The sequence below is a fragment of the Cinclus cinclus genome, chromosome 1 (genome assembly GCF_963662255.1).
Source record: "Cinclus cinclus chromosome 1, bCinCin1.1, whole genome shotgun sequence".
NCBI classification, from domain to species: domain Eukaryota; kingdom Metazoa; phylum Chordata; class Aves; order Passeriformes; family Cinclidae; genus Cinclus; species Cinclus cinclus.
The window spans coordinates 82553904-82578196 of NC_085046.1; the positions used below are offsets into that span (position 1 = coordinate 82553904).

Genomic DNA, 24293 nt, shown 5'->3' on the forward strand with positions numbered 1-24293 from the left:
TGCAATTCTTAAAGGTATGTGAGCTTGCCGATCAGCATCCAGATTGAACTAAATTTTGATTGACAATTTCCATTCTTTCTTTCAGGTGTGGTATAATCAAAAAGGTTTCCATTCGCTGCCATCCTACTTAAATGAACTCAATAACTTCATCCTGTGGCTGAATTTACCTTCTAATGTGGATTGGAGACAGTATGGTAATAGTCTTACTTTGTATTTATTAACATATTTTGGAATGTAGTTTTAAATAAACTGTAATAATTATAAGTGTGAAAATCTTTCAGTTTACAGTAGGATTTCAGAGTCCTATTTCTTTGGAGGACTGAAAAGTAAAAATTTTAATTACACAGAAACTTTATGTGGAGAATGTAGTATAAGTAATGTAAAAATTGATTTTAAAGCTCAACATGCCATATGAGTTCTTTACAAAGACATTCCTGCAGAATAATTAAGTGTAAATTGGTTTGGGATGTTAGTCCCTTTGAAACAACTGGTAGTATGGCATGACTAAGGCTCAACAGATTATGGATTTATAAGTTCTTTGGCACTTTGCTAAATCTCCTTATATAAATACCCAGGGCAAATCCGTATTAGCCTGTGAATTCACACAGCAATGTGATGTTTCATAGCATCGTGTTACTCATGGAACAGGAAAAGCTACCATATCTTATTATTTATAAAAATTTGTTAAAGTAAATATTTTATGAACTGCCATCTAAAATAATGACTGCAGCCAAAGACTCAGCTCTTAACACAGATGAACTTTTAGGATGTGGAAATCTAGTTTGAAATCTGGCCTTGATTAACTTCAGAAGTTCAGGTTAACTTCTATTCATCCCAGTTCTTCTCATTCTTAAACTTCTGTTAAATAGGAATTTGGCTAAGAGAAAATTTAAAAGAGTTTATGACCAATTTTTAAGAGTTCTTGTGAAGTAAGGATGGTTGTCTGTAATGGTAAAATGATTTAATGTGTTTTTATAATGAAGAAAGAAGACTAAATCAGTGAAAAAGGAATCCCAAGAATCTAAAAATAGAGATTAATTAAGAAAACTTTCTGGAATGTCCAAGAAAAGAGAGTTATGGCTTGCTTTTAAGATGGTTGGGGTTTTATTTTTCTAAATGAATTATGAGAATAGATCAAATGTAATGTGTTTACACAGAAACTTTGAATGAAATGAAATTGGATATTTTAATGAGAATTTTTAACAGTAATCAATTTTTAATCAGCTTTCCCTGCACTTCATGAGTCATACTGATACTAGCTTTTTTTCCGTACCATTAGATATCCCATTGTGGAACTTAAACGCCTTAAGTTTTTATATCTATCTTTTATATCTGTCATGGAGAATTGGGGTTTCTTGTCCTGCTTACATTTAGAGAAAATGATAGCTATCCCAAAGATTTTGGGAATGGTGTATTTTTTTATATTGCATGATACAAAAACATAGTAAGCACAACAGTACTTAAGAAATACTTCAAGTCTTGTACTGACATCTGTACAAGTATGGGCTCATTGTATAATCTTGTGGCAGAATATGTTAGTTGCCTGCAGAAGTAGACCTTAAGAACTAGAAAGTAATTCATTTATGTCTTCATCTATTGGAGAATTACAGTAAAGATGGACTGATCATACTCTTGAGGCATAACGCAGAGGGAGCTGTCACAGAAATCTTGGGAAGAGAGGTCAAGTTACCTATCTATATATGTGTGTGTATGTATTTGTGTACTCACATTTGTATATGTGTGTGCATGTATGTACACACATATATATGTAGGTATTTTTTGTGGAGACCCTTACATATGTATATTTTATTTCGAAAAAACTCAACGGTTTTCCAGTGCCATATGGGCCACTTGATCTCAGTTCACTTTGACTACTAACCTTCTCGTATTTAATGATACTGTTCTAACAGAGAACTGCTAATATGCTTTTTAAAATTGAAATTGTTATATGCAGTCCTGTAAGTCAGCAGGAAAAGATCACACACTGTGTTCCAACACTGAAATCTATAATTTTTATTTTTTTTTGTTGTTTTCTTCCACACTGTTTATAAGCAAGGTTAGTTCTACAATATTGTTGGAAATTGCTGTGAGGAAGCTTGCTAAAACATTGCAGAGATGTGGCTTTGTAGTACTGCCTCACATTAATGACATGGTATTCCAGAGAATAACTTTTGTCCTGTCACCAGAACCAGCACTTCTGTGTTGCATTTAAATGACATAAAATTAATTTGGCCCTTTTAAAGGGACTGTAAGGACAAAGTATTTTCTTCCTTCACAAAACAAAACAAACAAAAATTCACTACACCAAGAAGCTTACTGCAATAGAGTAGAGCATTGCTATGGATGAAAACACATGAGCAGCAACTATGATATTGAAACAAACTTGAGCAAGGTCAACAAGATCAACAACTTGTTTAAGTGCTCGCACAAAAGCTAAGAAACCCTTCCATTTTTCAGTTATATCCTATGTGTATTTCTTGGACATGAACCCAGAGTTCTCCCAGGATCTTTGGAGGAGGGAAGAACCATTACAGGCCACATGCTGAGTTCTACCTGCTTTGCCCACAAGGACAGATCCAGTAACTTCCAATGGAGATCAGTAGCACTAGTCCAAATTTGTGAGAGGTTTTGATAATAAGGAGCTGAGCAGGAGACTAATTGCTGTTGTCTGAAGTCTTTTCTCCAGTCATGAGGATACAGGGAATAGACTTATGATCTGGTATGAAAGTTTGAAGGAAAAAATTTTACCTGAGAGTATAGAGGACATATGCTGCCTTGCACTGGTTTTAATGACACAGAAATCCATAGGGATTTACATCTGTTCAAAAAGCTTTGAAAAAAATTGATTATTAATTTTTGTTCAGTAAGTCCAAGTTACTGACTATTCAGCATGGGGCAGCAGGAAATTATATTTATCTAGTAATTAAAAAATCCGTCCTTTTTGCTGTTGTTTAATCTGATCTTTAAATACTTTTTCTGCAAGTAGAGAGATTTCTCCCTACTCCTGTCTCTTAACAATTTGGGATTATTGGTAAATTTCTCTGTGAGAATGCTTGGAAAGTTACAGTGTTTGTTTCTTGTAATTTTCATGTAAAAAGTGGTGTGTGTTGAAGAAAATGAGTACGCCCAGCTGGAGTGGCATATAATGAGAAATTGGCCCAGTCACCTTATGTCAGTTTATTGTAGTTAATGGATCAGATATCTCTTTTGGAACAGCAGTTCAGTAATAGTTGTAGAAAAATATGTCATTTTCTCTATAACGTGGATATCTACCCTTAGCTTCATCATCACATAAGTCTGTGATCCCATTGTGGGAAAAGTTGTCTGTCTCAGCTGTGGAGGAAATCAAATGCATTCTGTTTTCTAGTGGGCTATAAATTCAGTGGCAGATAATGAAAACAAATGTGTTAATAAATAAATTTTAAAAAAGTTAGCAAGACACTTCAACAAAGAAAGTAAGATGTGCTGGATTTTTGTCAAAACCCTTCACCTTTGGTATTCAAGTTTATATGAATGGTGTTTTCAAATCTCTTTCTGAAGTGCTGCATTCTTACCACTAAGTAATATGACTGTGGGCATAAAAATGCAATAATGAAGTAAGAGTAATAAAAAACTAAAAGGTAATATGTTTTGCTTAAGCTTAAGATAGACATTTTGATCAAGTAAAAGTGTTATTTTTCACACTTAATTGTATAACATTGAGTCAGAATGTGTTTTTCAAGATGGACTACAGGAGAAGGACCATAATCTCCCTCTTAGGTTAAGGCTATATAAAGAAAAAACAGGAGTGGTTGTCACTTATAATGATGTCTGTAAAGTAGAACAGTCAAAAAAATTCTTACATCATTGTTCAAAGAACAAAACTGAAGAGCCTTTTGTGATGCAGCTGCCCCATCACAGGATTCCTATTGAAGTCATTGATTTTTTTAAAAAAACCTTTAATACTAGGATTCATTGTAAGCTTTCATGTAGCATGCTCATTTATTTCAGAGTCAATTCTTCAAAAGAGCAGAAAAGATCAAGGGAGTCATTTTGAGATTAATTTTGTTGGAAAGTGGCTGTATAGTTTCCTGAATGCTTTGCAAATTATAACTTTAAACCTTATTAAAAAGGAAAGTGTGAAATGGCCTTTAGGTGGAACCTCCTTAGCCATGTCTAGTTAGTGGAGGAAACTAAAATAGAAACCATTAATGATGGTGCTGCCAGTGAAATTCTCCACGAATATAAATTGTAATTTTCAGTTAATAGTAATATCTCATGTTATATAAATAGAAATATTCTCTCTCCCTCTCTCTCTTACACACACACACACACACACACATATATACTATCTCAATTTTTCTTATACGTAATATTTTATTTCATTTGAATTTAAATGTCTGGAATAAAGAAAGCTAGATTGCTCTTCTATTCAAGTCTGCCACAATCATGTTGTTCAGAACTATTAGCACAGATCTAAACTGATCTATGTACACAAGACTGAGCTTGACATAACAGATGGTTTAAAAAGAAGTGCCAAGAGACAGATTCAAACACCTCCAAAATAACCAATAAGTGCAGAAATAAGTGCAGAACCACAAAATATACCTAAGGACAGCTCTGACTAATCAACAGTAATGGCATACAAGCTTGAAGACCTTTAAGGTTTTTTTTCTTCTAGATTTCTCCAACTGATACTGAAAAAGTATTTCAGGGTTCATACTATTTTCCTCACTTTCACTGAAAACCCACAGATTTTGAAATGTGTTTATGTGGAAAGTTGGATCCAGGTGGGGTGGACTGGAATACCAATATTATCTGTTCTTTATTGTGTACAGGATGGAAACATCCAACTCTCTAAAGTTATGCTAAATAGTGTATGTCTTTATTTTCTGACAGAGGGTCAGCTGGTTTAGATGTGAGATGAAAGATCTCAAACAATTTCTCTTGAAGGCACAGATTGCAGACTGTTAATAAGATGTTGGTATAGGGAAAGATGTTGTTGTGCAGCTCCTGAATGGCAACAGTGCAGGATGAAGAATGTTCACAGCAAAACTTCTTCCTGTGTGCTTTCCTATCCAGAATGGACAAGTATAGTTTTTTATTGCAGGAAATGTTACAGTCGATCTAATATTTAATAACAAATTTATTTCACTAGGTTAGGAATGCTTTTAAAAAAATTAGTATCGCAAATTTGTTTAATCATGAACAATGTAAGGAAAGAAATGGGATTGTTCCACCTGGAAGTGAAAATACAAAAGGGAATTAATAAAAAAGCTGAAAAGGGTACAATGAATAGTTTACTGCCACTTCTACTATAAAGCATGTGGCATGGGGCTCCTAGTGCAATTTTCAAAGTAAATACAAACTCCTGCCTAGGCCCCAGCTGTGCTACTCCTGAAATTTATAGTTAAGCTGTAAAGCTCTGTAAACTGTAAAGCTGACTACTTCCCACCTCTTTTTTTCCATGGTAATGTGGCTTGCAGGACTGGTACAAATGCCCTTGTTATCAGTGGTATAAAGCAAAGTCTTTCACTGAGCGGTATAAGAAAGGACAACTGAGTCTTTTAAATTAATGAACCACAAGAATGAGGGGAAAAAAGACACAAAAATGTAGTTGACTGTAGGCAAAACAACTGGGAAAAGAAAGAAAGAGAAGCTTCATAGGAAAAATGAAAGCTAAGAAAATCTGGGTTCATTCCTTTTCAGAACTATACATTCATAAATATATCAACTAGTATGCATACAAGGATGTTCCTTTCTTTGACATGCCCTCCTCTTCACTCTGCTCAAACAGGAAATCATGCCTCTCATTTTGGAAACTTTTCATTTGTATATTAAAGAAGGTTAAAAGGTCTAAAAAAGTCATTCATTGTGGTGTTCTTGTTCTCTCTGAATAGAGCATTAAAGTGTAAGATGCTATATGGTCACAGTTTTTCCCATTTCTGAATTGCTTTTGCATGATTTTGGAAAGGTTGGAATGGGTGTCTGTTACATAAAAACCCCGAAGTCATCACTGTAAAAATAATGTGGCCAGCTGCAGGCTGAGGACACAGCCGAAGGATGTTTTAGGACATTAAAGAAAATTTTTGCTGTGATTAAGTCAGGAGAATATAATGGCAACCTCTAGATGTGCGAGAAATAATTTTTATACTGAGAAATTTATGAAAAAGAGCAGAAAAAACAAGTGCCAAATCATATTGTATTTAACATTATTGCTGCCTTGTGAATACTGATACGGTAAAATTTGCCCTGAGGGCTGTTCACACAAGTACAGTCCTTAAAACATCCTTGCATAAAAACCAGAAGCATCTGTTTAATAGGAGCTTTATAATTTAGAACTTCTTAGTTTATCAGTAATTTATAGTTTTAAAGTCCTCAAAGATGGCAGATAGTTTTCAACTTAATGAGCCTCATTATAACAGCTTTATGTAGTAAAAAGGCATATAAAGGCAAGAAAGTATCAATAAGTACATTTTACATCATGTTAACAGCTGTATTGGGACAGAGAGATGCGTAAAAAGATGGTCTAGGTGATTAGAAGAGATGTAGGAAGCAATAGGTTATAGAAGTACATGGAAGGGATTTAAAAATAAAAAAAAATATATATATAATAGCAAATACCATATGTTAATTCTGTTGGTTTGGTCTGGTACTTGAAGACAATTTACAACATTTTTCTTGAGTTCAAGGGAACTTTTTTCCTCTGCGAATTACAGGCCAGTTTATTGGATTTATATAAATTAGTAATCTACCTTTTGACAATTAGGTGGAGTATATATGTAGTGTAATATGCATTATACTAAATAAGTAGTAAATTCAGAGATTGTCATGCTCCAGACTATTTGAAGAAACTTAAAATACTGAAGTAAAGGCAAGTATTATATTAAATGCAATGATAGAATTTTGAATTCTAAACACAACTGAACTTAGTTTAGCACAGTCGTACTTTTCTTACTTGTTATCCAAGACATTGTGAAATTCAATTTCAGTTGTGAGTGTAAATTAAAAGAAAATTTAATCCTTTGTTTTATCTACAGGGTTTGAATGGAAGTTGAATGTCAAAAATATTTGCTGCCTTTAAGAAGTGTGATTAGTTTTTGTGACTCTTTCATAGAAGGAAATTAATTCAGTGTAATTTGCCTTTTGATTGGTATTGTACGATATAATACTGCAAGAAGCATTATGCTACTTAATGTCATGGGGTTTTATTTTCCCCTGCAATTATCTCTTTTTCACAGTTTCCCTTTATTCTGCATTAGAAAGTTAAAGCAGTGCACTTCCATGTATGGAACACAAGTCAGCTGCTGTAGACTTTTGTTCAATACCAATGCAGTAATCCGAAAGTTTTGTTAGTTCCCCACTGAGATCTTGCTGCTGGGCAAGGAAGGGAATTGTTCTGCTCTGCTCTGCACTGGAGTGGCCTCACCCTAAATGTTTTATGCAGTTTTGGGTGCCACAATATAAAATAAAGCATTAAACTCTTAGAGAGCATCCAAAGGAGGGCCACAGGGATAGTGAAGGGTTTGGAGGGGAAGCTGTATGAGAAGCAGATGGGGTCACTTGGTTTGCCCAGCCTGGAGAAGGGGAAATTGAAGGGAGACCTCAGTGCAGTCTTCAGCATCCTCAAAAGGGGAAGTGGAGAGGCAGATAGTGATCTCTTCACTCTTGTGACCAGTGACAGGACTTGAGGAAATTGCCAGGGTAGGTTTAAGTTGGATATGCTAAAGGAAAAGGTTTTTCATCCAGAGGGTGAAACAGTCTCCCCAGAGGAGTTGTCCCAGCACCAGACTGACAGAATTGAAGGAGTGTTTGGGCAATGTTCTCAGGCACATGGTGTGACTCTTGGGGTGTCCTGTGTAGGGTGGGGAGTTGGATCTGATGATCCTGGTGGGTCCCTTCCAATTCTGCATATTCTATGATTATTTCTTCTAATATGCCCACATTTGTTCAAGCATTAGAAAAGCCTAGAAAAACTTCCTGGGAACTAAACAAAACTTTTTTATCTCATGGTATTTCTCCTTTACATAAATGGAAATTCAGTGGTTCCAGTGGGAGAAAATAATTTTCTTTGATATGCCAGTTTTGCTTCAGAACGAATAGCAGCAATTGTTTAAAAACTTAATGCTTTAAAAGAAAAACAAAGGAAAATTTTAAGCAGTCCCTGAAGGCACATGACATGAAAGACTTCTACAAATAGCAAGGTATCTACTAGTGATACATCAAAATATTATTGGCTTGAATCTTCTTTTGTTTTTCTAACTACCACTGGGCTTCAGTGTACTGTGTTTAGCTGTTATTTGAAAACTCGTTATCTTGTAACAGGTTTTGTTAATCATCATCCTGTTTTTTCAGCTTTTTACCATGCAGTGACTTAGTGATATTTCGATTACTTTGTCTTGAAGATGAGGACTGAAAAATTAAAGGGGCAAAATAAATGTGTGCTTAGTCAAATTACACCTGTTACTGGGATGAACATATTTTTGTCTTTATGCAGGTGGGCTTTAACAAATTCAATTAAGTGGTGCCCCACAAAGAAAATCTAAGGCTACCAACAATTTATATATTTACCAAAGATACTGGAAAAATTATAATTGCTGCTAGGTTTAAGTTTGTTTCTTTGTTTGTTTCAATTTGGAATGGCATAGATTTATTTAGATATTAATCAAATAATACTGATGTTGTGGTTCATCTTAAGGCCCACTCACACAGCCACTTGCTCACTCTCCCCCAGTGGAGTGTGAGAGAGAATATTAAAAGTGATAATGCTCATGGGTTGACATAAAGGTAGTTTAATATTTTAAAAATCCAAAAGAGCCACACACACAAGCAAAGTGAAGCAAGGAATTCTTTCACCCTTCCCTGTGGGCAGGAATGTGTTCAGCCATTCCCAGGAGAGTAGGGCCCATCACTCCTTAGGAAGCCAAACTTCATAAAACACCCCTCCCGTTCCTCATTTTTCTCCCATGTTACAGGCTGAGCATGATGCTATATAATATGGAGTGTCCCTTTGGTCAGTCAGGGTCAGCTGCCCCTCTGTGACCCCTCCCAGCTCCCTGTGCACCCTCCCTGTTCTCACTGGTGGAGTAGGGGAGGAGCAGAAAACATCTTGGCTCCAAGTGCTGCCCAGCAATAGCTGAAACATCCCTGTGTTATCCACATTGTTTCCAGCACAAATCCAAAACATACCCCCACACCAGCTACTGTGAAGAAAATTAATTCCATCCAGCACAAAACCAGCACAGCTGGCACACCTGTCAGGCACACCAGCAGAGATAAATCACAAACAGCATCAAGTCCAGTGGAACAGTAACTTCTGCTGCAAGGTTTTGCACCTTCACCTCCCCAACATTTTTCTTCTTTTGCTTGAAAAGAAAAAAAAAAAACCACACAGTTTTTGTTCACAAACTGCATTCCAATTCCAAAGTTAATTTTGCTAGATTGCTACAGGTTGGTTGCACCAAGAACCAAAATAAGCCTAAGAATGTGTTACCTGCTCAGGATTTTTCTTGGTCTTCCAAACTGTGGGTATTTTTAATGTAGAGCTCTATAGTTTCAATCAAAGGTGTGACTATTTTTTCTTTTGTGAATTTAGCTAAACAGTTTTTCTCAGCAAAATATTAGTAATCTAAAAATTGCTGAAAGATCTAATCTAAAATCTAAACCAAGTATATAAATTACAGTAACAGTCTACCTTGCCCTGGAAGACTAGGCATATGAACAAATTCTGCTTTAGGTTTTATGTTTGGTCTCTTCTGTGACGTAGATTCTGTAGCAATATATTGCATTGTTTAGCCAATTTCTGAACTTCAGAATGCAGAAAAGCCGCTACTACTTATGTTTATTCATGATTTTTTAGTAGTTCCAAACTCTGGAATTCACTCAACAAGAGACAGTGGTTTTGCAGACTGGTGTTTGACCACTTTCTGTTGATTACTAAGTATTTAGCCTTTTTATTTATACATGTAACAAGTGCTAACCATATACTTGAGAACTTGAAATTTTTAAAAGGATTTAATATTTCATGATTTATTTTTCTTTTCACAGGGATAACACTCTACAGCCACCCATATGGAGGAGCCTTGTTGGATGAGGATAAAATGTGAGAAAACTCTTAAAAATTTCACAGCAGCAATCAGCAGACAACTTAAACTATCAATTAAATAAGAATATATGTTTCCTGGAATAGATGCTGTGAATTGATAGACACAATTCAGTTCTACTGAGTGTAGCATTTTTAATGTGGTCTGTCAAGCCCACTGTTTAGAACAAAAATGGTTGCAGTATTTTGTAAAGAAAAATACTGAATTTATGCTGATTGTGTCATAAGTTTTAAACAGGATGACTGTTCTAAATTATTTTTGAGAGTTTAAATTTTAGTTTTCTGTAAAAGGGAAATATTTGCACAAGCTTCACTTTATAACCCAGCCACATGCTGTGCTCTGTAACTCACCTATAGTCTTGTAACTTAACACACCTCATTCCTGTTCTTTAATTAAATGTTGACAGTGTAGAGATATTGTACCCCTGTCATTGCAGGATGCAGAAGATCTTTAAGCTCCCTTCCAACCCAAACCATTCTATGATTTTATGGTGTTTGCAGTCAGGATTAAGGCCCTAAGAGAAGTTGGCCTAAAAAATGCTAGTGTTTGAGGTGTTTTTCCCGTTGTGTTTTCACTGTGCTATTTTGCTCTTTGCTCTAGAATGGAGAACGTCCGTCAGTGTGGGGTAGCACTGTGCATCATGCTGGGTTTCTCTATCCTCACTGCATCCATTGGAACTGCCACAGTGAAAGACAGAGTATCTGGGACAAAACGCTTGCAGCACATCACGGGCTTGGGTTACAAAACTTACTGGTTTGCTAATTTCTGCTATGATATGGTATGTATTATGCGGGGCAGCATGTGCTCAGGTGCAAATTTTAGGCTAATTTCTTATAAATTAGCAAAAGGCGATATGGTCACAAGATACATAAATAAGATTTTAATTGTGCAGAGTGACAGCTCTTGGCTGACATGCTAACAAACTTTAAGTCACTGTTCCTATTTAATGCAGGGTAGGGATTGTGTTCCTTGCTTCCCAGAGTTGAATTGTAAATTATTTGCTGGCTTTAGCTATGTACGCTGTTTTACAAATAAAAGGAAGTTGACTAATCAACCTAGACAGAAAGACACAGTAGCAGCCGTCTGCAGAGCAGCTTATAGCAGCAATTTCTATGATTTGAATTTTGTCATGCACTGGCAAAACTTCACAATTTAAAGGAGAAAACTGAAAACACTAGTCAGCTCCTTCAAGGGATAATTATGTTGTGTTGTTGCAGATAATATGAGAGATATTTATGATAGGTACCTTTTATTTGTGTCAAGCACTGGAAGAAGCAGCAGAAAGTAGTGGAGTCACCATCTCTGAAGGTATTTAAAGGCTGTATAGATGTGGCACTGAAGAACATGGTTTAGTGGTGGATTTGGCAGTGCTGGATTAATGGCTGGACCTTATGCTCTTAAGGTCCTTTCCAACCTCTAGTTTGGATTCTATGATATCCTGGTTAGGAACAGAAATTTTTGGAACACTCTGCTTTCATTTAGACCATTCTAATTCTGAAACATTAGATCTTCACCCATCCATGCTTGAAATCAGAATTTTCACCCTTGAGCAATCTTGAGGTAAGAGCATATTTTTCCAAATGTTATTTACTTGGCCAGTCAATCTTGCTATTTCTTTTTGCTGCTGCTTCAGATAAGAAGGCTTGGTTATAAACAGTCCATCATCATTCAGTTTCTCCTTGTGAACAAAGTCAACTCCTCATTATTTTCTGCCAATCTCCCAAAATCTTCTCACAAATTCAACACAGTACTGCATGATCAATCATGATGTGGGAAAGAACAGACACTACTTTAAATGTTAATTGTGCTGCAGATCATTTAGGGACACTGAACACATTAATATATGAACTGTCAAATTTTAAATCCCTCTACGTATTTACGTATTACAGGCTGTGTCCTGTGTTACTGGTAGCACAGTCTTTACTAGGCCTGCAGAAGTATTTGATTTATGAAATTGATCTCATGAGAATCAGGCTGTTCTTATAGTATTTATAGGCATGAATGATATTCATTACTGTGTTCAACAAATGGAGAAAGCATTAAGTGCTAAGAAAATTTAAAGAGGAGTAGAGACATTTTGTTCAGATCAAGCTTGTGTCACTAGAGGGGCAAAATCAAAGTTGTTGTACATGCACAACTTCTGTAATGCACCATGATTTCAGGGTAAGGTTTCCAACAGAATTTGATTTTAAAGTTGTTTATTTATTTATTATATTTTTATTTATTTATTTATAGAAGCCTATGTCTATTGAAAAATACTGGCACTCAAATGCTTTGTGACTTCTCTACAATATTTTTAAATAGCTCCAGAATAACTAAAACATATACCTCTGGGTGGTACTTTTTGATACTTGTATATGGCAAGGAAAAGGTACTCTGTGAATAAGATGAGAACATTGGATCCATCTACATTTTACTCCATTGTCCTTCTCTTTAAAAAGACATTTGTTTTCCCAGTAGTAAAGACATGATGGCCTCTGGTTTAATTTGGAACAGCTTTTCATTGTACTTCAGTATGAAATTCTAATTGTAACAGCATGTTGTTCTTCTACAGTGAATATTTAGCTAGACCTTGATTTATTGTTTCTATTGCAGTCGTATCTGAGAATATCAGTTCTATTATGTTAAAGCTATAAAACTAAATATTGCATAAGCAGAAATGGAGGCAGCCAGTGCCCTAGTGAGCTCAGGTTCACTGCACAGAGCAGGCAGGCACTAAAAATGGAGCTGAGCATAGGTTTTCACCTCCTGACATTGCTATTTTCAAGCAGAACACCTCTCTCTTGAATTCTAGGATATGATTCTCCTGTATCAATCCCACTCTGCTACCCTTGAGTATTTGGTTGCCCTTATTTCAAGGGACTAAACACAGAAGAACTGCTTTCCCTGTTTCCTAATGGCTGTAATGCTTTTACATACTGCATCCATTCCCAGTAAAAGATGTCATTTGCTTCATAAGCACGTATGGTCCTTCATTAAAATCTCTTTTAAAATTGCATCATTATTATTGTCCCATATGAATGCAGCACCAATCAGTGAAACTACTGTTTCTGAAACCAAGCCTCTGTATTCACAGTGTGATTTGATGTTATGGAGCAATAACCCCACACGGGCTCATTATCTGGAAGAGTCAGCTTGTTAAATGGATGTATTGGAAAGGTCAATAGAAACAGGATTAAGGGGGATATTCTGTAGTCAGATTTTGTCTTGTCAGGTTGTTTCATGTGTAGGGGGCAGTTTCACAGCAAGTGCAGACTATCAAATCTCCAAGCTTTTCTGCCTATTTCTTCCTAACTTCTAATGTAATTACGTTGCAAATATGGAGGAGTTAAGTTGTAAAATCCTTCTATGCAAATTAGGTAAGACCAGTAAGAGGTGCTCACCTGCTCAGTGTTTTTTTTACCCTTCTGTTTCTAGCTGTTTTACATGGTTCCAGTCACCCTGTGTGTTGGTGTTATTAGTGCCTTCCAGCTATCTGCCTTCACTTTCCGAAAGAACCTGGCAGCCACTGTTCTCCTGCTGATACTCTTTGGGTATGTGATTAGAAATGCTACTATGGAATTACAACTTCTAAGAAACAAACAAATCTTTAGGTGTAGCTTTCACCTGCTGGTGGAAGCATGGTTTTCTGTCTTTGTAAATAATTATGATTCAGCAAAATATGGTGAGAAAACAGGCTGAAACGTGAGCTTGAAAATTAAACACTAAAAGTGGAGGGAGCTTTACTCACACACACAAAAACAAAAGTGCAAACATCTCAGAAGATACTCAGCCTTTATAACCATAGTTTGATGTTAGAAACTGATTACAAGTTATCTTCCAGAAAAAGAGGGAATATTAACATAGGTCAGAATTTCAGTGCTTATCTGTGCATAATACAATCAAGAAGGTAAGAAACAGCTTTTATGACAGCTCTAAACATTTTTTTTGTAATTCAAAATAACTCCAGGAATTTATATTTTCAGTGAGAAGGCTGTCCAATGTGAAGTACTGGGCTGGTTGGAGATTTGTCTCCCAACAGTACTGTGAGAGAATAAAGTTCTATCATGCTACTCTCTTGCTTAGTTTCACAAGAAAACAACAGCAGCAACAATAAAAAATAAAACAAAATAAAACCCCAAGCAACCAATGGAAAAAAAAAAAAACAAACAAAAAGCCAATCCTGCTGTAGAAGGTTAAAATAACTGGTTAAACAGAGAATGGATATGTCTATGAAAGTAAGACTGTTCAACCATGGGATCAATCAAATTAATAGTGTAGTCTGTTGTATTACTAGAGGGGCACAAATAAATTTTCTTTGTTGTACATGCACAGCTTCTGTAATACACCATTATTTCAGGGTAAGATTTCCAGTAGAATTTGATTTTGAAGTTATTTCTTTAAAGACAGAGGTCTCAGGTCTATTGAAACATATTGGGATTCATAACTCTTCCCATGTGCCATCTAAGGTGATGTTAGAAATGATGAAGATTAATTTTTAAAGGAAAAGGCTTCTGAGAAGTTTATTATTTATTTCAAGCAACTAATTGTTGGTACCTTTGTAGGGGAGAGTGCATGCCTTACGTGACAGATGTTTAGATAATGAAATATAACTGCTTCATGAGAGAAGGGTAGGGAAGAAAAGAAGAAAGGACCTTCTACAAGGTCAGCACATGTTCTATTCCAGGAAGAGTCTCAGAAAAACACTTCAGAAAAAACCCCAATTTACTGCATTGCACCTTGAAACTGTTTTCAAGGTTTTGTGCCTCCAGCAACTCATTTTTTGGAAACAGTTTAGGTATCCTCAAAGCAGGATCTTTTCTTGGAAATTCTAGCCCAAGTTTATTCAGAAGCATACTTCATAATTGTCCTTCATCAAATGCATTTTGCAAGCCAAAACAAGCTAAGTTCTCTCTTATAAAACCTTCCAAATTCTTTGCATAATTCTATTTATCATTTTAAATTGTAATTCCAGATGGAGCTCATCTTTCCTCGATGTGAATAGCCAGACTAGTGTAAAATATTCTAGAGGTCATGATGTTGGGATGTTGTAAATAACTGGTATGAAACATCCAAAGTCATGATTTCCTCCTCTCTGTATCTTTTGTACTACCCTCATTTCCTTTCTTCTGCAGTTCCATCAAGTGATTCCTTCAAGTTAAAGGCCCAAATTCTAACCAGTCTTATTGCAAAGATTTCACACAATGAAATCTCACACCTTTTTTTTAATTAGTTTTACAATCATTGAATCCTACTTGTGATTCAGTTGCTGTCATATTAGCGAGGCATAGGCTTCTGTAGAAATCTTAGCCAAGCAGCAATTGAAGCATGCAGCACAGACCAGTACATCTACTGAAGTCGTGACAGGTTTATTTGTGGTGTGCCATGGGTTTTGGCCCTGCCCACAGTGTACTATCAAGTGCCAGTTATGCTGGCATTGTTGTAACCAAAATGCTGAACTTGTAACAGGTTGGAGCATTTCAGAAAAACAGTCATTGAATGAAAATGGGTCTTATTTTGTTGACTGCAGATGCAGTTTAGTCAGCTTAATATAATCCCTCCTGTACTCCTCCTGCTTTGGCTGACATAACAGATGTTACAGTGAATTTTAACAAGAAAATCTGTGTATTCAATGTGCATCAACATATATTAAAGATCCAATAGCTGTCTTTAAGTTTAACATGTCTCAAGGATATTGATATACTTCAGAGTTGCCACTTTTCCTAATCTACCCTTTATTCAACCTAACTACACTGTAAATGTGATCAAGCCTATTGTGGCCATTTTATTCTTCCCCAGTACTGTGCATATAATTCTCATTCATCTGTGTGCCATCATCATCTACATTTTTTTCCTTTAAAAATGTTTTTTCTCTGCAGGGTATACTTGTGCAAATTTTCTGATCTAGAACAAAGATAAAAAATGCCCAGTTATATGAAAAAGCTAAGGATGAGAGTGTGTGTTTTAAAGAATAATCAAGTTTCTTAGTGCGCTACTTTAAGAGAGATTTCCTTTAAAAATACAACTAGACTACATATTTTCCTCTTGTATATGATTGCAGAGGTGTTTTCTAGTCTGAGTACTTAAGCAATTTTGTCCAAAATGTTCTTTTATACTTAGAAAATACTAAATTGCAACTGCAGCTGAAGGAAGAGAGAGAGGATAGAAATGTAGATGTGACTCTACACAACTTTAAAGGCTGCATTTAAACATCATAGAACTTTAGGATTCTGAAAGTCTTACTCATTTCTTAGCATCTATAAGCAAACAAATCAAATTTTGCTTTCATTTAAAGCACAGCAACAGCAATGTAAATCATGAATCTTTCCCGAGTTGTTTCCAAGGATGGACTTGTATTTATGATATTGTTGTTCTGAGAATAGTGATTTTGGTATGTGTATGAAGGGAAGAAAAGGTTGTGTGATTAAGGCTGAGAAAAGGACGCTGAAAAGTACAGTGGGATCTTGAATACTTACGATTTCATTTGTGACCTAAACACTGAGTCATTTAACCTTTATCTTCCTGTAAACTGAAGACAACATTATTATTACTTCCCAGCAGGATTTGCAAGTTTGTTTTTTAAGGTAAAGGACTTTGGCATTCTCCAATGCAGAAGATTCATCTATAAATTACAGTATACTGAATTCAAAAGGGAACGACTTAGTTAAGCATTCTAAAGCCATTTAGTAAAATGACTTTTATGGCTTAGTTTAGTAATCTAAACTACATTTTAAGGCAATGGAAAAGTGAATTCACAGATTTTTGGCTAGCTGCTCTTGCATTGAGCTCACTATTAAACCAGTTATACATAGTAGTATTATTATTATATAGGAATGCTTATACATACACTGCATGTATACTTATCATTGTGCAATAGTGTATGCTGATACCAATGTTCCTGCAGTCTATATACCACTTTTTTGGTAGATATATCTTGCAGTATGTTGAATAGAAAGTAATTTTCCTCACATGGCATGCATGCTCTGATTGTCTGGGCCTTGTTTTAATCTTTATAAACATCTCTTTATAAATAAAAACATGTGTGTGCTCCAACCTAGATAGGCATAATTTGACTTGTCATAATGGATGTGCCTTCCTCCTTCCTTTAAAGCCTTTCACTGAAGATGATGTAGCTGTGGACTGGCACAAATATTAGTTACAGTTCAAAAATTATTGTATTTTACTTCTTTTTCTTCTTTTTCTTTTCTCCCTACCTCCTCCTTTTTTTTTTTCTTTCTATGAAAGCCTTTCAGAAAGATAGCTGCTCAGCACCCATTATTTAATCTTTAAATACTTGGTTTTAATTCTCTATCTGTGTAAGATACTTGCTAAGGTGTATGGGTGTACAATCATTTGGAAATCAGGATTATAAACTGTCTGGAACAGTCAGAGTAAATATCTGCAGCTGATATATGCAAAAATGGATTATATCTACACATAACATAGCACTAAATATGTGTGCACCTATGGAAGTATAAGCCACTTTTTCAAAGAAAATGCATCCTAAATTAGTCCCTTTTTAAAATTACTTGTTCTGAGTAGTTGTTTGTTTGTCTTAAAAATAAGGAACAATAATTGTGGGGTTTTTTTAGCATGATAACTGACTTTTTTGGGGCTGGTGAGGCAAAAACATAACTTATTGGTGACAGGTTTGTTTCTTTAAACTTTCAGATATGCAACTTTACCTTGGATGTATCTTGCATCGAGATTCTTCTCAAGTTCAGATGTAGCTTTTATTTCTTACATCTCCTTAAATTTTGTGTTTGGCCTGTGTACCATGCTGGTGACCCTCTTACCTCGCTTGTTAGCTATAATTTCCAAAGTTCAGGTCAGTATAAAATTTTGGTTTACCTTTTTCATAACTGAGATGTATACACAGACATACATGCATATATATATATATGTGTGTGTGTGTGTGTTTGAGAATGTTCATATATTGTGTGTTTACATATTTATACAGATAAGATTATTTTGGAAGAAAAACATTGCTTTTAAGTAGTCATGATTTTTCCATCCTAGAATATACTGTATTGACTGTTACCATCTTGAATTTTAATTTGTCTACAACCCCAAAAAGCATGCTGTAGTAACGGAAAAACAGTGTTAATTGAAACTTTGACATTTTCTAGACCATTAAGTTGTAATCGGCACATAATGGGAGCTGTTCTGGTCCATTAAATAGATTATATGCATCGTAAAATGTGTTTGAATAATATTGACGTAAGAAGAGATAAGCTGCATATTCCTAGGATCGCTAATGTATGTTATGAATAGTAATTTATACAGTCCATTCTCACACCATGTATGTAATTTTAATTATTCATAATGGTACTTAAACAACTTGATGGAAAGGAGTTTCAGGATGAGTATGACTATTCATGTACAGGTCAAAAGGTTTGAAGTTAAATCTGGATTATGTGTCATGCAAGTGTGTAAACAAATTTGGTATTCACTGGGTTTAAGTTGGTGATTTAGATTCAGTAGTATTCAAATATTAAAATGTAAAGGAAATAGAAGAATCATAGCTACAGGTGTTTTGATACCCCCTGTGAACTTCAACTAAGGTTAGAATGCTGTGGATGTAGAAAATCTAAAGTGCAGTACAATATGAACCTTGTCCTGAAAATAGTTCACAATATGCACTTTAGAATTCAGTTTACCATGAGTGAGATTTGAATGCAGTATTCAGTTTTGCAAGTGTGCTTATTAGGCTGTTGGAGAAAACTAATTTTTTTTTCTTTTTTCTCTATTCCCCTCCATCCTTGTTGCATCTCAATACAGAGTTTTCAGAACATCTACAATATCCTCAAATGGGCATTCATCATATTCCCACAGTTCTGCCTAGGCCAGGGTTTAATAGAGCTTTCATACAACCAGATCAAGTTTGACCTGACCAGGAACTTTGGAATAGATTCTTACGTGAGCCCCTTTGAGATGGATTTCCTGGGCTGGATTTTTGTGGAAATGTCCCTTCAGGGAACACTACTGCTTCTTTTACGTCTTTTCCTTCATTGGGATCTCTTCTGGAAACCAAGGTGTGTTATCATTTGGATTCTGCTATAGTGGGCACTAAAATAATTTTTGGAGAAAGAAAATGGGGTTTGGTCCTTTGAAAAACTGAAGAGAAATACTTCTGGTACCATGGTGTACCTGAATTAATGCAAACTACAGAAAAAATACAAGTAGTTTTTTTCCCCTTGAATTCTGATGAAAATTGATCACCAAGTGCTAAAGGATTACAACCAGGAAAAGAAGAGTTATGCAGGGTGCAGCCATGACCAGTTTGCCATGTATCACTTATTATCATCCTCTCTTGTAGGGGTCATTGCTCAGTTGACAGCATGGACAACCCTTCAGAAGATGTTGATGTAGAAATGGAGCGGCAGAGACTCTTTGGTGGAAGAACTGGTAATGATGTCCTACTTCTGTACAACCTCAGGAAGTGCTATGGAGGTTTCAGTAAGAAGAACACAGCTGTGGAAAACATAAGCTTGGGCATACCAAGGGGAGAGGTAAAAGGGTCTTTCTTTTCCCCCTTTTATAAAGTAACACTTTATTCTGAGCAATTGTTGAGACATACTCGGTGTGTCTCCATAATGTAGACCTGTTGACAGAAACAGAAAAATTTCAGTTGTAGTAATTTCTGAAAATCAGTAACTGGATCAAAGCAGAAACTCTGGTGATGTTGAAAAAACAACTGTTCGTTTATTTTTTGGCTAAACATTCATTAGAGTCTTAATATTTTTACTTCTTGCTTATCTTTACCAAATGACTGCCTTATAGGCTAACATAAAAAGCAAGTAAGGTAGCACAGCTGTTTAGTGTTCAAAGAGAATACCCAACTCAATAGCATACTCTGGACTGAATCCTGAATTCCTTACCAGAGCACACTTTTAGTTTCCATGCTGAAATTATCATAGTAATTTGAATACAGCATATACAAATAAAGTATTTCAAGAAATTGAAATTTAGTGCTGAAGATGTTTGTGTTTGGGGGGTTTATTCATTATTTGGATGTTTTGGGGAATTACAGATATTGATTTCTAAACTACTGAGAAAGAAATTACTTTTCTTGGTTGCCATTATAAAATTGGAAGATCTGAGAAAGTTGCACATGGCAGAACAGGTGCAGTGATGTCCTGCTACTTATTGATCAGCTGTTGAGTAACTGAGGTAAACAGGAGGTTGTTATTGTTGATGAAATCCTATCAATCAATAAGAAAGTTCATGAAAAAAAAGTATTTCAAAATCATAAAGTGCTATGTTTAGACAATATGAATCCTATCCCAGATTAAGCATTAAGTTAATGCAGCTAAGGGCCTGAAATAAGTGTTCAAAATGAGTGTGTGTCTTGGATTTTTAGTGTTCACTTGTACAGAGTGAAGCAGCTCATGAGAAACTTGGAAATATTGGCACTATGGACTGATAGCCAAGGTTTGGAAACAGGACCTAAAATCCTCCTGTTCAAGTGTAGCATTTACTAATAACATCGATAAATAATGAGTTTAATTGCTGGGCAAGTCTTTAAGAGGAGGGCTAGAATCCTAAATAATTCACTTTTACTAATTAGGGGGCAATCAAAATATTATATATATGAGTTTTTTTAAACTGATTTTCTGTGGAAAGGGAATTTGCTCACACATTATATCCATGTGCAGTTTCTTACAGACATATAATAGGAAATGTGTAAAGGGGAGAAATTTGAAAGGGTAATAATTATTTGGTTTTTTTCAGTATAACATATTGATTTTTTTAAATATGTCTGATAGTGTTTTGGACTCCTGGGAACAAATGGAGCTGGGAAAAGCACAACATTTAAGATGCTGACTGGAGATATCATCCCATCTGCAGGACGTGCTGTTATCAGGACTCCTACTGGGTAAATACCACAGGGTTTGTTGAGAAAAGTGCTAATTGATAATGCACATGATCAAAGACTCAGCACACTCAGTCCTTTATACTGTACTCTAGGGACCTATTTTGTTCCCTTTTAAATGTATATCACGATGTTGCTGTTAAGTCTCAGTGGAAAAGTATTTTAGCAATATTTAATTGTGTTTGACAGCTTTGTTAATTGAGAATAAACTTGTCTGGTAAACACTAGGAAGACTTAACATACATCCATCTAAAACTTATACAAAAATAATCTTAACGTATGTTAAAAAGCATGGACGTATATCCTCGTACTTTCAGTACTACACTGGAAGTTTTCCAGACTTAGGCAGTGCTTAAAGTGGGTAATTTTAAAATATTTTCTTACACTTATGTACTTCAGAGTCATTAATTAACTTTATCAATATGCTATGTAATTAGGTTAAGAGGTAGTGTTGGTGAGATTTATCATTCTGACAGAGTAATAAAATAATAATGGACTTGGGTTAGATGTAACAAATACCTTAAATTTTTCCCAGCAAATTTGGAGGGGGAAGAAAGTTATTTTTCTCAGTCAGTAGTAGATATGTATATACACATATATAAATGGATTTTGGGCTCTTTTCTTTTTCTAAATGATGTACATTACAAAATATTTTTAGAAAAGGACAGGTCAAGAGTTGAATTAAAAAAAATTTAAAGGAAGTATTTTTGAATTTTCAAAATGGCAATTTACATTTCTTTGGTTTAGAAATCAAATGCTTTCATAAGTCAGTGTTTCCTTATTTCTTTACAAAGATAATGATCATCAGATTTAACTTCAAAGAATAAGTAGCTTCAGTCATTGCAAAATTCAGTTTTGTGAAAAATTTTCACTTTTGAATTGGGCAATATCAACAGTATCAAACATAATTTTACTTCAGTGTGTTTTTTCATTATCTTTCAGAGCAAATCATTAAAAATGTTGATCATAAAGTAGAAAAACATTTTAAGAAAAACAAGTGAGACTTTAACATTATTAGGGAGACTTTTAGATGGTTGTTTTAATTTATAATTTTTCAGACATTTTCATCTTTATAATTTTCTCTCTTAAACAGAGGACAAAATTGTTCAGACATTAAGCAAAATTAAAAATAACAGAAGTGATTTAAAATCAGAAAAAACACAACATTTCTTAGTCTTTGGTACTGATGGATGGCTTTGTACCAGGATATGACAAGGTCAGAAGTTTATAACATGAGTCTGAAGAGGACTTGAGATTTGAAGAAATAAAATTATCTGTAGTTTTTTTAAAAAATAAAATATTTCCATAAAGGCAGCAGAACATTTAAGCTCCCATGTTTTGTTTAGATTCTGAGCAGTATTTTGCTGTAGATTTTTATGGGACTGTCCTTGGGTCCCACCTGTGCTCACATGGATCACATGTGGCTGTCCCGGTGCAATGTGGTCCCAGGTCTGTATTTGGGTAAATGATTTGGTCTGGTTTGACAATTCCAGAGTTTCATCTACTTTTCTTTAATTTGCTTGAAAGAAAATATAAAGTTATAATAATATAATTAATTATTATATATATTGATACTTACAGTATGTTTGCTGACTTCTATATATATTTTTAGAACCCCTTAAAATATGTAAAAAAAATTTAAAAATTTTAAATGCCTGTATTCTTGTTATCAGTTGTGTTCTTATGTACCTGTGGTTAAACAGATAAAAATGCTTCTGAGGCCAACTTTAGTGTGCTACTGGCTTTTGACAGTAGGATAAATGCTGTCCCTGGATATTGTATGTGTCACTTTCATTTCCCATACAGTGTTTTATAAATCCAAAATGAAAACATACATTAATAGGCAATGTTATTTACCATATACTAAAACATAGGTAATGAAATTTTACACATTTAGGAGACTTGAGTGAAAGCCTTAGACAATTGAATTTCAGTATACAAAATAGCCTAGACAACGTTAATTATTGCCTTGTATTATGGTGATGTCAATCGAGTTTATGGATTTTTTGTGTTTGCAGTGGCTGAAGTGAGTATAAATCCCATATTCCCAAGTTTTCAAAACTTAATGCTAACTCAAGAAGGCAACTTTAAGCAAGAGCTGCTATTTATGCAGTAGCTAAACTTAGAGAAGCAAATAATTTGAGGCTGTGAGAAGAAATTTATGTCCCTCCTGACTTTGTTCCTTGCTTCATATTTTGGAAACTGCTTTGAGCAAATCATGGTGCATTGTGTTGCTGTACTCTGGAAAACCACTAAGAGGCAAGTTTGCTGGCTCTTCCAGAGGTGAGATGGTAACCACAACATGTCTGGAGAACCATTCCTCAGCAGCTGAGAATGACTAAAATTACTAATTGCAGGGAATTTTAGGTGGATTGATTTGCATTTATGATTCAAATAAATGAAGGAAGGAGGGTATTATGGTAAGAAGGTTTCTCCTTTTCTTACTCTTGTAGTGTACTCAGAAGCCTGGTGTTCCTGGCACAGAGACTACAGTCAGCAGAAGAAAGCAGCTGCTCATCACAGCTGCAGAATGTTTCTTGATCAATAGAATTTTTTGTTAAAAAATTTACATAATGAAGGCAATTCCATAAAAAGCATTACCTCTGATACTTCTTATGAATAATACATCTTAGATGTAGATCCCAACTCTTTTGGGCTTGACTGGAAAGAGCATCTCTTTATCCTCTGTCACTGTGAAAGGACCAAATACTGTAGTCTGATGATCTTTCACAGAATCAAAAAATGGTCTGGGTTGGAAGGAACCTTTGAGATAATGTAGTTCCAACCCTCCTCCATGTGCAGGAACATTTTCCACTAGACCAGCTTAATCAGGGCTACATCTAACCTTGAACACTTCCAGGAGTGCGGCATCCATGTCTTCTCAGGGCAACCTCTTCCTGTGACACCATCCTCACAGTAAAGAATTTCTTCCTAACTTCTAATTTAACCCTACCTTGATGATGCTAATTTTATTCCATGCAGAAAATCCTTATTTCATAACAGTTTCCATTTTCTTGAATAACTGCTTGAAAATTTCTGGTTTAAAATCAAATTAAAAAACAAAGAAACCAAACAAAAAACCAAACAAATCCATGAATATATTTTCCTGATGATACTGAATTTAAAATGAATTCAGAGGTGTCTGATTATGGCCTTGAATTTTATTGGACAGCTATTGCACCTTGGAACAACATGAATTCTAGAAATTGAAAATGAGAGTTTTTTGAAAGTATAAGTGGAACACAAAATAGAGTTTTTGAAAGGTCAACCTAAAAGATCTTTGAAGTGCAGGGGGCTATATGGAAAGAGCCTCACACACCAATAACCAACTTGTATTCAAAGAACTGCTGCTATAG

The 24293-nt window shown here is 35.1% G+C and overlaps 1 protein-coding gene across 1 annotated transcript in view; it reads left to right on the plus strand.

Moving 5' to 3' along the window:
• ABCA13 (ATP binding cassette subfamily A member 13) overlaps nt 1-24293 on the plus strand; it is a 169151-nt gene that overhangs the window by 110274 nt on the left and 34584 nt on the right. The window contains 8 exon segments of the mRNA XM_062499970.1: nt 86-194; nt 10027-10081; nt 10683-10860; nt 13500-13615; nt 17733-17889; nt 18843-19096; nt 19381-19573; nt 20831-20940. Coding sequence (XP_062355954.1) covers nt 86-194; nt 10027-10081; nt 10683-10860; nt 13500-13615; nt 17733-17889; nt 18843-19096; nt 19381-19573; nt 20831-20940 — 1172 coding nt within the window.